The sequence below is a fragment of the Nanorana parkeri genome, unplaced genomic scaffold, assembly GCF_000935625.1.
Source record: "Nanorana parkeri isolate BGI_ZX_2015 unplaced genomic scaffold, ASM93562v1 scaffold1021, whole genome shotgun sequence".
NCBI classification, from domain to species: Eukaryota; Metazoa; Chordata; class Amphibia; order Anura; family Dicroglossidae; genus Nanorana; species Nanorana parkeri.
Window position 1 is genome coordinate 462,802 of NW_017307289.1, and position 13,277 is coordinate 476,078.

Below are 13,277 nucleotides of genomic sequence, written 5' to 3' on the forward strand. Positions count from 1 at the left end.
GTGGTCTTTGTAATAGTTGCATATATCAATCATTTAACAAAAGTGGAGTTGTCCTTTAAATAAAAACATCTGTGTAGTTCAGACATATTCATAGTTCACGGGATAAAGGGATTGAAGTGGGAAGCCTTTATTCTGTGCTCACAAAGACATTTATGCTCTGTGTGTGTCTAAGGTTAGCTAACGACAGCAGAAGGGAAGTACAAGTAGCACATAACTGGTATAGGAAAGCCAGGGAAGATTCTAATCACAGAGGTACAGTTTAGGGGAAGGAAGAGGTGCAAGGAAGGTTGGGGAGAAGGTTGAAAACTTGGGGCACCTGCTAGACATATACAATACTGCTCATATTCATCTATGTCTTACATATAACATTCCCCATAAGGATTGGGTGTAGAGGTGCACCGAAATGAAAATTTTAAAACCAAAACGAAACAAAATGTCGGGCCGAAACCGAAAATGTTTTTTTCTAACTTTTTCAAATTTTTACAAATATTTTATTTTTATTCACTTTTTATAAACTTTTAAATTTTTTCACATTTTATTTTTATTAAATATTTTTATTTTTTACTTTACTTTTATATGCTTCAGGGAAATATTAGGGGTCCGCTCACAATGCTCTCCTGCCACAGCGCTCAGCCACCTGTAACAGTTTCTCTCCTCCCCGCTGGGACAAAGAGCAGCGCCTAGAGGGGAGGAGAGAAAGAACAGATGCGCCGCTGTATCGGCAGAAAAATGGCACTTTCGGCGTTTGCCAAAAGTGCCATTTTCTGATGATATGTTTTGGCGGCTGATATATCGGTGCATCCCTAATTGGGTGCATTTTAGCTTATTTTATTCAAAATCCCAAAATTTTCATTTATTTTCAGATGAAGTACTCTACATAAAGTCTTATTAATACCACATTTTCCTACACAGGCAAAACGTATGAACAAGAAATGATCCATTGCTTGCAATAGGACCTGCTCTCACCAATGAGTTGCACTGCAGTGGGTTAAAGAAGGTCCTGCTTTTTGGATATTCTTATCTGCATCGTCATTAAAGTTCCTATAAGAGCCCAATGTAGGGTAATAAATCAATCAACATCTAACACAACATATGTTAATGCATGTATTCTTTTGTGAATCAGCCCTGAATCTGAGACACCAAGGATACTTGACTTGAGGTCTTGTGATCCTGAGACTTAGGTCTGCCCATCAGAATTCTGTGCACCCCTTACTTACCCTTATCACTTTTGCATATTTCTATTGTTTGTAGAGGGGGTGTTGTCAATCACAGGAGCAACTGGGGTCTATCCAATGCAATTGGTAGCTGTGGCTCATTTACAGATTTGTTAAAGGCAAAGAAAATTTGCAATAGGTTTACCTTAATAAACAGTAAGCATCCCATCATGTTGGCAACACTTTCAATTAAACAGGCTCAGATTAGAAGCGCATTTATAACAGATGGAGGGCCTGACCACTGGAGGGAGTATTCTAATTGATGCTTTGAGATAATTAATCTGTCTTGGGAAACGAGGAGATGCTAGATACTGCTCCTCTTTATGGGGTTTTCTGCAACATTCATCCTGAATAAACACTGGTGAGGCCAAAACTGAGATTTCAGGAGTTATTTTTGAACTCTTTTCTTCTTTTTCTGCTGCACCCAATATTTGCAACAACTTTAACAAAGATAAATGAAACAGATACCAATGGCAACAAAATTCCTGACTTTATTTTTCAAAATGGGTACTTGTTACTTTGATCAAGTGCTCCACTTTCCTCTACTTTGGGCTGTATGGTGCAACTGGTCTCTGCAATGTACTAGCTTGGATGAGTCACCCTTGAGGCTTAGGATCCATGCAAAGTGCTCTGAGCTTGGATGGGGTTCTTTAATGCTTTTTGAAAACTGTTAATAGGTACTCTGAATCAGGAGCAGGAGAATGAGAACAGGAGAATTCTGCCTGTAGGCTTTGCTGTGCTTTTATAGGGGTTGAGAGAGGTGTGTAAATAATAATGTGACGTTTAGGGCTGTTTACTTATGTTACTCTACCTTTCAGCAGTCATGGCAGATTTTTATTAAAGGCCTTTAAGAAATGTTTCTTTGCCTAAACAAACATTTTAATGGCACTTCCAGAAATTGTCCTGAGCCAAAAGTTACAAACATTGCTAAATGGGACTATGATTGTAATTACTTTTCCATAATCTTTGTTAGCCAAGGACGTACTGACTTGTTACCATGGCAGTGCTACTAGGTTGTTGTGAAAGAGGCATGTGTGATTGGCACTGGTGTTCTCTAGGGGATAAGCTTGGATAGGAACAGGGAGCTGCAAACACACAATTTAAAGACGTGGTTCTAAGCCTGTGTAACCTCAGGACCCACATTTGTCATTGGTCATTAGGTCGCGACACGAGTCGCACTAAGATCGGACTTTGGGTGGAAGGTGCTTTTGGGATGCCATTCAAATGAATGGCAACGTAACACACCTCCCACACCAGAACACGTGGTAGGTGCGATTGCATAATACAGTGCTTTAATCGCACGGGCCTGTGCGATTATCGCACTGTACAAGTGTGAGCGGGCTCTCAAAAACACTGACAGGCTTACACAACCACAGAGACAATCTCACACATTCACAGACATTCTCAAACACACATACACTCCCAAAAAATATTTATTAGATCTACCTAGTCTCCCTACCTTACGAGAACTGGAGTGGATCCTCAGCCTCGGGTCCAGTGTGGGCAGCTGTGCTGTGACGGAGCTCCATCCATATGTGCATTGTTTGTACAACTCCCTTGGGTGCCCTGTCGAGGTGCCGGGAGCATATTTTGGCATGAGAACTGACAGTGGTGCGCAAGGTGGTGGCGCCAACCATAGCCAAGGTCAGCAAGGCTACCAGAGCTGGCACGCAGCCAACCACACCATATGTTGCTGACCATCAGTAACTCATTCCTGTGTAAAAAAAAAAAAGGTTCAAGATTAGTGTCTTGCAAGTTTAGGGCATGGAATTCAATCATGCCTCTGTCTCCTGGAGTCATGCCTTTGGCTATCAGAGTCTTGCATTGTCTCTTAGGACTTGTACTATCACAACAGTTGTAGTGCCGAGGTTGCCTATACTTAGTGTAGGGTGACTATTTGCCCTATTTTTCTGGTTGTTGGTTCTAAGTATACCAAAACAGTGTGGGAAAACTGTTTATTCCAGTCTTTCTGACTACAATCTTAGTGTAACCTCTCTGGCTACAACATCTGATTCTGTTAATATGATACTAAGTTTACGCAGACAGCTTGGGTAGGATGGGCATGCAGCACAAAACCGATAGCCTTGAAGAACAGGAAGTATAAATGTAGCACTGGTGTTATGATTACACCATATGGGCAGACATATCCAGACACCCTCAGTAATTAGTGTAATTGACTACTTAACAGACCTTTTGCAAAAACAGGTGTATAATTTACCACCCATGCATGCAATTTTCAACAATTGGACATGCAGAAGAGGTCAATGGCTTTCCATGTACCATCATGATAGGATGCCACCTTTTCCACAAGTAGATTTGACAATTTGTTTGTGCTTCTAAAACTGCTCTTCTCAACTGGTAAAATGTCTAGCAGCAACAACTAGGTCACAAAGTGGTAGATCAAACAAACTCACAGGAGGAAACTATGTAGTGTGTATAAAACGTGTGTTCTCTGCTAGAATATTCACTATTAAATCCCAGACTGTCTTTGGTAACAAAAAATGTAGCACATGGACTATGCATCAAGACTTTAGAAAAATTAGTTTACATAGAAGTGCAGTTGCTCACAAGCCAAAGATCATTATGCGCAATTCCAAGTGTCAGCCATAGTGGTCTAGAGCTTACTGTTTCTGGACCAGTGGACACATGTTGTATGGAACGATAAATCCTGTTGCCTCATTTCAAACTACAATGGTCTGAAGTTGGCAGATGCCAGAAAAAAGCTGTGTGCCCAGGTGCATAATGGTGGCTGTGAATATCTATTTATTATAATTTGTGATATGTGTATAAGCAAGCTCTCCCCTATTGGTTACTTCATCGAGCTGTTTATGGACTTGGCCAGACTTTCTACACTCACGTTTTAGTTGCTTTCTTTCCATAGGTGACAGGTGTCACACAGGTCAGGAAGTAAGTAACAATGTCTCCAATAAGTACATAGACAGAGGTCCCAACCCTTCCCCAACCAAAAAGAAAAAGAAAGTTGTTGATTATCCCACATCATTGCTTAACTTCGCTAATGCTTTTGTGGCTAAATGGAAGTAAATTCCACCATTCCAACATGTAGAGGAAAGCCTTCTCTGAGAAGTAAATGGTGGTATTGTGGTATTGCAGCAGTGGGAGGACCAACTTTATACTAAACACTGTTGGTTTCAAAATAAGAGGTTGATTAGCCAGGTGCTTGGAAACTGATTGGATAATTTTGGTGATATAATATGGCTGCCCTACTACATGACCTTCTAGCACTTATGAGTTAACATGCAAATGATATCAAGAAATACTTTAGAAACATATACATCTGTAAAACTGCAGGTGCACTGCTTTACCCTAAAGTGACAGGTTCACTTGACAGTATTTAGGTCATCAATAAATGCTGGCACCAAAGAACCCACAGGGAACTGCAGAGGATAAAGAAAAGCAGTAACCGTTTGCTTCAATGTTTAGAAGCATCATTGATTTTATACATTGGTATCCTTATGGTCACACTTATGTACAGTATATTGACACCCAAAAAGACCCGAAATATTGGTTTTGTATGTTATATATTTAATAGGGATGTTCAGATACCAGTGTCGATACTTTGCATTTTCACAAGAACTACCAGGGTTACAGAAGTTGCAGCTGCGACTGAGCCCTGGCGCTCCACCACAGTCCTGAAATCATTAATCTGTATTGTGTTAGAAAAACTGTCACATGACACTAAACAAAAATGTATCAGTAATTGGTATCTGGACAAGTACTTGGACAAGTACTTGGACAAGTATCGCTACTTTGTCTGGAAAAAATGGTATCGGTGCATCCCTAAAATATAGATACAGATGCTCCTCAGGTTGAGATCAATCGAGTTACGTTTTTTCGAATTTACGATGGAGTTTACTGTACAGCACTGTACAGTAAACTCCCAGTTATTCGGCACCCACGGATCGGTAGATGCCAGATAACTGTAGCCGACATCAATAGGAAGACTGCTATTGGCTATTTAAAATTGCAACAGCCAATAGCAGGCTGGCTATTGCACCCACCCACTGAGCAGAGGAGCGGACCTGAGACAGAACTTTCTCTCTCAGGTCCACTCCTCCTCTTAGTGGGCTGGGATTCAATAGCCAATAGCAGTCTTGCTATTTATTCTCATTGTGTCTGCTGCCCACCTTGCTATTTATTCTCATTGTGTCTGCTGCCCACCTCGGCAGTACAGTACACAAGTAAACTCATTAGTCTGCAATATTTTCGGATTACGATGGATTTTACGGAACGTAACCCGATCGTAACTTGAGAAGTGTCTGTATATAAAACAGATTATACATTAAAACAGGGATGCACAAATCCCAGGAGCCCTGTATGCTCCTTAAAAATGACAGCTGCCTCCTAACTTTTGAGTTTTTCTCTAGTCTAGTCTTGGAGCTGTAAAAGTATCTGTACATGTACTTGTACCAAGTGCTTGGTATCTGAACATCCCTTATATTTAATATAGGATGCAGTGTACTGATTTCTTGACCTGGTCACAAAGATACTAAATACACTATGGACAAAATCGCTTATTATTTGTCATGTTTACTTCCTCAGATCCTTATGTGAAGGTATGGCTTATGTTCAAGGACAAGAGGGTTGAGAAGAAAAAGACAGTGGTTATTAAGCGGTGTCTAAATCCAATCTTTAATGAATCCTTCATCTTTGATATCCCCACTGAGAAACTCAGAGAGACCACCATAATCATAACTGTCATGGACAAAGACAAGCTTAGTCGTAATGATGTCATTGGCAAGGTAAGTGTGAGAAGAAACATTATTATGCATAACATACTGCCAATTGTACAATTGTGATGTCATTCATAACAAATGATCATTTAACTTACTCAGCAAAGGTAATCTTTCTTCATCATGATGTAATTCCAATTGGTTATGGGTCTGCTTTATTGATGGTATTGGGACCCACCCAAGGAAGAAGGGACAGGGAGGGGGGATGCTATGGATGCCATTTAGGACCAGTGTCATTGGGCTTCTGTATGTTTCAGAACTGCTTCTCCCTGCATACAAGTCTATGGGAATGCAAAAGCCGGTTATATCAGAAGTGTCTCAAACTGATGTCAAAAGCACACTCCATTTGCCCATTGAAGCCCGTTGACACAAGCCCTTCGAAAAATGAAGAGGTTCAAGTATTTTCATAGCAGTCTTGGCAAGACACAGTGGGCATCAGGCAGGAGCCAAGGGACTGGGCCTGGAAATGCCAATGGCCAGAAATATTGTTATGTATCTCCTTAGCTGCCTTATATATGGTATGCACACATCTATTGTATCATGGAAACACTTTTGTGAAGATGGTTCATGAAATTATTTGTAAGAGTGCAAAATTACAACTGCTAAAAGGTGCAAAGATCCTTAAAAAGCAGAAATAATTAAATGTGAATGTAATAGGTACAGCTAAGTTTAGCTGTCTTCAATATAATGGGTTCAGGACTATAGCTTTGCAAGCCCTGTAGCATAAAAAAATAAAAGGCCTCTTCAGTAAATTATAGTTGCAGGAGAGACATCAGAGAGAAATGTGTCAAGTGTTAATCAGAACAAATTCTCAGAGGAATTAGTCTGCGCTTTCTTCTAGTGAGGTGGAGATTCTCAATAGAAGTCTGTCTGCTGATGCCGATTGGGATCCAGAGGAAGGTGCAACCAATTTCTTTACAGAAACTGCTTACAGTATATATATAAAACCCCTGGAAAAAATGTCATGTTTGCAAGTGCCCAAAAGTCTCCTGAGTAAAGAAAGTATGAAATCCACCTTTAAAACACCTTATTTTCACAGTTTTTTGTTAGCATTTGTGCGACCAATTTCTTCTTTGACAAAAATTTTATCTAAATGGGCCATGGGCAGAGCTTTCTATCACTGCTCTGTATCTTCCAGGGATGCCCCATCAGGTCATAGGATTCAGTGCTAGCGCTAGTGCAGTGAAGCACAAGCGGCCGCCTGAGGGCGCTGTTGGGGGGTGCAGAGAAATGGAATCCCTTTCCCGGCAGATAACTGTGCCTGTCCCATTCTCCCCGCTGCAGCCTCACAGTCTGTCAGCGGTTTCTCCCTACAGGCTGTAATCGGCTGCAGCAATCTGTGTCAGAGGGACAGACAGCCAATTACAGACTGTAAGGAGAAACCTCCGACAGTCTGGGAGCTTCCGTCCCCGTCCCGTCTGCTCACCTCTCCACGTTGCGCTTCTGCTGTCAGCCCCCATTCATCCCCATTCCAGCAGCTGACCACAATAGCCAGCCTGTTATTGGCTCTTTTAAATTGCAGTAGCCAATAACAGGCTGGCTATTGCACCCGCCCACTGCCTGCTGTCAATCAGCAGTGGTGGACCTGATGAAGAACTTCAGGTCCCCCCTCGGCTGATTGACAGCAGGCAGTGGGTGGGTGCAGTAGCCAGCCTGTTTTTGGCTATTGCAATTTGAAATATCCAATAGCAGGCTGGCTATTGCTTCCAGCAATGAAGTAAAAAAAAAAAAAGTTTAAAAAAATAAAATAAACTAAAATTAAAAAAGTTAAAAAAATAAAGTCAAATAAATAAAAATGAAAATGTAAAAAAATAAAGTTAAATTAAAAAATTAAAGATAGAAAAAAAATTAAAAAAAAAATAAAAAGTTAAACTAAAATTAACCCCCCCCCCTAAAATTAAAGTCTCCACCCCCGCGAGCACCCGCATTAAAAAAAAAAAAGATGGCAGACGGTATGGATGACGTGAGACTGGTGGAGCCACACACAGCTGCACAACTTTAAAAAAAAAAAGCAGCCTCTGGGGAGAAGAGCCCTGTGATAAAGGTAAGGGTGGTTGCAATTTGACCATGTTACACCCTAGCAATGTGGTCCAGGCTAGTGCTAGTGCAAGGATGTATGGGCAGCCAACTAAGGGGGTGCAAAAATCCACCTTTGGCTGTGTAGGCAAAAATCCTTGCACTGGCCCTGATAGGACTGTAGCGCAAACTAGTGACTGAGAGCCAAGACAAGCCGGCAGACATGCCTGGGTGACACAATGCTGTAACTGCAGGATCTTGCAGGCATGCTCTGTGTCAGTGCACACAGTGGGGTGACAAAAATACCGCAGCAATAGGGAGCCTGTACTGTAGTTAGCATTATTACACTATTACAAAACGTGTAAAGACAACAAGTATTTCATAGACATTTACTAAGTATGATTCATTAAAACTGAAATGACTATATTGTATACAAGCTAATAGGGCAGTTTTCATGTGTGGTTTTACAGTTACTTTAAGCCAGTACCCAAAATTATCCAGTCGATGGGTTATATTTATATTTATGCATTACATTCACCTTAACCCCAAGTGATTGGATCTGCATGCAGTGGCCTTTTAAAGGCTTGTCACGGCGTTCTATGAGGACATGTCCCTCCAGAGGACAGAACTGACCCTGAGGCATTCTGTGTTATGTAAATCAAGCTCCAAAGACATCTGCCACCATATAATTACCTAACTACATAACTGTAGATCTCCCGTAAACCTTAAGCTATATATTGCAGCTGCGTCCTTCCTCAAACAGCTGCATCCTTCAGAAATGGAGATCAATTAACCCCTATACCAGCAGGCTTCATATCAGTTATGCATACTATTGTGCCTATTGTGACTACCCTGACTATGATCTTGTGTTCAAACCTTTCATTTTTGATCAAACCTTCATTGTAAATAACACGCATGGAAAGATCAAAGAGGGTAGCGTGAAACATGTTAAGGGATTTACATACAAGTGTGTGGGATTTTGAAGCGATTGAGGCAGATGTGCCAAGCCTGGGAAGGGATTTGTACAGCGCAGTAACAGATGAGGGGGGACGGCAGCAGCATTTTGTATGGATTGGAGATAGGACAGGTGTGTTAATTGGATGCCAAATAGGAACGAGCTGCAGGTGGATTACAGCCAGCAATGATGTAAATGAAAAATTAATGTGAAGAGGCCTAGTTAGTTGATATAACAAAATAAAGACAGTGCCTAGGCAACCATTTTTCACTGTTTGTTGTCAGATAGTAGACTGAGAACAAAATGAAACGTGCATATTATATTGCACCATAAAATAATTGGTGGTGAATTTCAGGCTAGCTGAACTCGAGTGAATGTGAACCCACAGAGATCCTCATTCTGTGTTGAACCAAACACACCACGCTTTACAGTAGCGATGTAACAGAGGTTTCAGGTGTAGCAAATACTGCTGTGCCCATTGCTTTGTAGATTCGAACACCTTTATCTCTTCCCCCTCCATTACATCAATAAAAACTTGTTCACCATGCGTTTCCTAAATAAAATATATTTTCTGTCCATAAAAGCAGGGCTCCGGCTTGTATAATGTATCAGGATCCAGAGGACTTTTTTCTCTTTTTGTGTCACAAAAAGTGTATTGAAAAGTTTGCAAATTACACAGAATCTATACAGAATCATAGGGATATAAAAATCTGAATGGTAGAAAGACCCAGAGGATTTTAGCTATATTTCCCCTCTGCACATAGTCTGTAAACCTCTGGCTTTGAAAGGAAGCTGGTCGATCGTCAGCTGCCTGGAACTACATGCCCCTTCATGTTTGACCTTTCTTATCTAATCTAAAAAAATTTGGCTGATGGGGCATTCTGGATTTTTAAGTTCCAACACATCTGAAGATCTATTAGTTGTCTGCCACTGCTTCATGATATAGCCCTTGTAGCATCACAACTTTACATTGTGTCCTGCCGCAAGCACACTGAACAGAATTTGTTGATGGGTCTTCTTTATAGTTATAAATGAGCTCTTTCTTTCTTCTTACTGATTGTACCTTTTTGCAGATCTACCTGTCTTGGAAGAGTGGTCCTGGAGAGGTGAAACACTGGAAAGATATGATTTCCCATCCGAGAACAGCTGTAGCACAATGGCACCAACTTAAGGCTTGAACTGACTGCTTTTCTGCACTCTGATCTCCTGCAGTCTTCGGTTACCTCCAACCAAACCAACGCATTGGCCATGCTCTTACTGTCTGCACAAAAACAACCTGCAGGCTTCTATAAGGAACAGCCAGCTTGGAACTCTGGGTAACAGGATGCCTTGGGGCCAGTCTGTGCCATCTGCAGCTCTTCAACAAGGACTGTGCTTCAAAACTTTCCTTATATTTGTTGTACCAGGCACAGCTGCAGTGTTCTTCTGGCCTCATGAAGAGCGGCACCTCCCAAAACAGTGTTACAGAGACGCTGAGAAGGGCAGGGCGGGATTATCCCGCAGGAAACCTCTCTCTCTCTCTCTCTCTCTCTCTCTCTCTCTCTCTCTAGGCTGCTAAGCCTGCAAACTTTCCACAGCTTCTACAAATACATGCTGGCCACAGCAGCACTGTACTGTGCCTATGGTGGTTGTCAATATAACAGCTCACTTTTTGTAGTGGTGCAAAGGTGCAATGAACCCTATGAAGTTTTTTTAGGGTATTTTCTTTTATTTATAGAAAGCAGAGATAAAGAGCAATACTTGTGTTATTGCTTCTTAGAAACCTCCTAACGTGCCACTTAATGGAGCACGAAGGTAGGTTTAGGGTGGACTCCACAAACTTTTTGCTGTACGTGTGGTTGTCAGTGTCCAATGTGCATCAAGCAATGTGCGATTGTGTGTGTGTGAGTGTGTGTGTGTGTGTGCGTGCGTGTTCTCTTTTTTTTCTCTCCCCCTCTCTGCTCACTTTTTTCCCTACTTTCCGTTTTGGCGGGAATGGGATGATGCTCTGATGCACCTGCCTATCTTCATACCGTGATTCTTTGTAGCTTTGTTTGTTGCCTTTTTAATTTTACATTCTGTTTTCCACTGAATAGGTTATTTTTCAGAGTTTCGGTAAAAAAAAGAAAAATGTTTTTAAAAAAAAATATGTCAGTCACAGGTAATGTGTCGACTTGGAAGACTCTAAGATTATAACTGTTGTCTAGATTTTTTAGAGTGTCGGTATTGGGTAGCCAACATTTTGCTGCCAGCGAGGCCCCACATTCGTTAGTTCCATCCCTCTCTGGCAGCAAAAAATTTTGTCAGAGCCAAAGAGGATGCTGCCCCTGTTCAAGCACATGGCGCTCAGTGTTCCCAACCTCCTGGAAGGAATTATGAGATATCGGTGCAGCTCCCTTCTCTCCTGGTGATTGTGTGGTGTAATCTATTTGTATCAGGGCCCTCTTGCCTTTTGAGCATCACCAGCCATTTTGTCTTCCAGGATGAGGCCTTGGATGTTCCCAGGCTCTCTTATTCTCCAGGCTCCAGAGACCCATGTATAAAAGTCAAATCTAACCGAGTTGTAAGTACGACATACTGATTATGGTATCAATGTGGAAACAAGAGGAAATACCTAATGTAGTTTAAAAGTGAATTCTTTTCACCAGTTCTCATTCTGTTTGAGCTAAAGGATAAAAACTAAGATGAAATAAATGCTGTAAAATCTAAACACAAGCTGCTATTGATTTTGACTGTTTCATTCTTACACCGTGACCAATCTATCACAACATGTGATTTCTATGATTTCTCCCAACAGCCTAAAGTAAAGCTGAGATATATTAGGGCTGAGCTCATAACAATCAGTTAAGTACATTGCTCAAATACATATATATTTTCATAATAGGATTGTGAACACCTGACCATCTCACCTACAGTATATGCAGGAATTTAAAGAATAATAAAGGAACATCCATTGATGAATAGGTGGACACATGCAATTTTGCAGTACATATCTATACTAAGGCATAGTTCACCTGGGTACCAGTACTTTACACATATTCTTTTAACCCCAACTACCAGCTGTGAGAGGGGATGCTCAGCTGAACAGCTTAATACAAACATTTATGCTCTGTGCATGCCATGTTTGGGCTGTGCTAGCCTGAGCACATACAAACTGCAAACAGGGTCCATCCTGCCCATGCACCTCTCACTTCAGCAACTGTGGGTGCATGGACAGTGATGGCATCATTAACAACGTCATTGCAAACAATGGCCAGCACTCCAATACCAGTAATATAGCTCTTATGCTGCTTCAATTAGTAAATAACTGACGTTACATTTCGACGGCACACAGAACCTGTTTCTGAAGCCCATATGCCTTGGGAAAGAGGTGGAATGTGCCCTCGAAATGTCACGCCACATGATTGCTATTTGATGGTGAGAAGAGATTTATCACTACGATGGGAGGGCTGGCTATTCTTTGCACTATTGTAATCACTTAGGGGGTTATTCACTTTTGAGCCGAAGGATACAGCCGTAGCTTCGCCTCTCTTCGGCCACTGGAGCCCTTCGGCTCCGCCCAGTTGTAATTCATTGGCCAGGACCTGCTAGAAGACTCTAGCAGGTGCCAGCCAATATTTAACAGTTGGACGCAGCTAGCTGTCACTGCTAGCTCCGCCCAATCGTTTTTCTTTTGCTGGCATCTATGCCAGCGTTTTTCTAAATTATTTTTTTTCTTTTCTTTTTAACTATTTGAATAATTTTAAAAATTTTCCTTCATGTTAAAACAATTTTTCTACTTTTTTTTTCTTTTATTTATTTCACTTATTTTCCATTCTGCTCGGTACCACGGAAGTGAGAATTCACTCACTGCCGTTCGGCCCCTGTGTGAATAGGGGCCAACGGCAGCGAGTGAGCTGCCGGAGCGTCGGCTAAGCTCATCAAGATGTTGGATCGGCTGAGTCGAAGTCCCTCTGCACTTCGGGTCTGCCGAACATGCAGAACATGTTCAGCTGACCGAAGGAAGCCATACAGAGCCGATGTACGGCTGATTTCAGCCGATGTACAGCTGAAATCAGCCGTGCTGAGCTGGAGCGAATGTGTTCACTTGGTCTCGGTTATTCACTCAGCTGCCTTCGGCAGCTGTGTGAATAACCCTCTAAATCAAAAAACAACCCCATCTCCTTGTCTACATTAGTAATTATCTCTTAGACAGGAAGAAATGGTGGCTCACAGTAGCTGAGGCCACCAGAGTGAGAATTGGGAGGGACTATAGGGAAAATGGAAGTCCATCAGCCATGTGTTGAGGTAAAGAGTGGGGCTGCCATTATTTTCATACATGGCCAGACCTCATTGTGCGGAAAAAGGCTGCTTCAGTTCCAG

The 13,277-nt window shown here is 41.7% G+C and overlaps 1 protein-coding gene across 4 annotated transcripts in view; it reads left to right on the forward strand.

Annotated features, from left to right (window-relative positions):
- SYT7 (synaptotagmin 7) overlaps positions 1–11,052 on the forward strand; it is a 372,492-nt gene extending 361,440 nt beyond the window's left edge. For all 4 annotated transcript variants that reach the window (XM_018567216.1, XM_018567213.1, XM_018567214.1 and 1 more), the window contains 2 exons: positions 5,775–5,974; positions 10,010–11,052. In XM_018567216.1, coding sequence (XP_018422718.1) covers positions 5,775–5,974; positions 10,010–10,114 — 305 coding nt within the window. In that variant the 3' untranslated portion in view covers positions 10,115–11,052. The remainder of the gene's footprint in view (positions 1–5,774; positions 5,975–10,009) is intronic.
- The last annotated feature ends 2,225 nt before the right edge of the window (positions 11,053–13,277 follow it).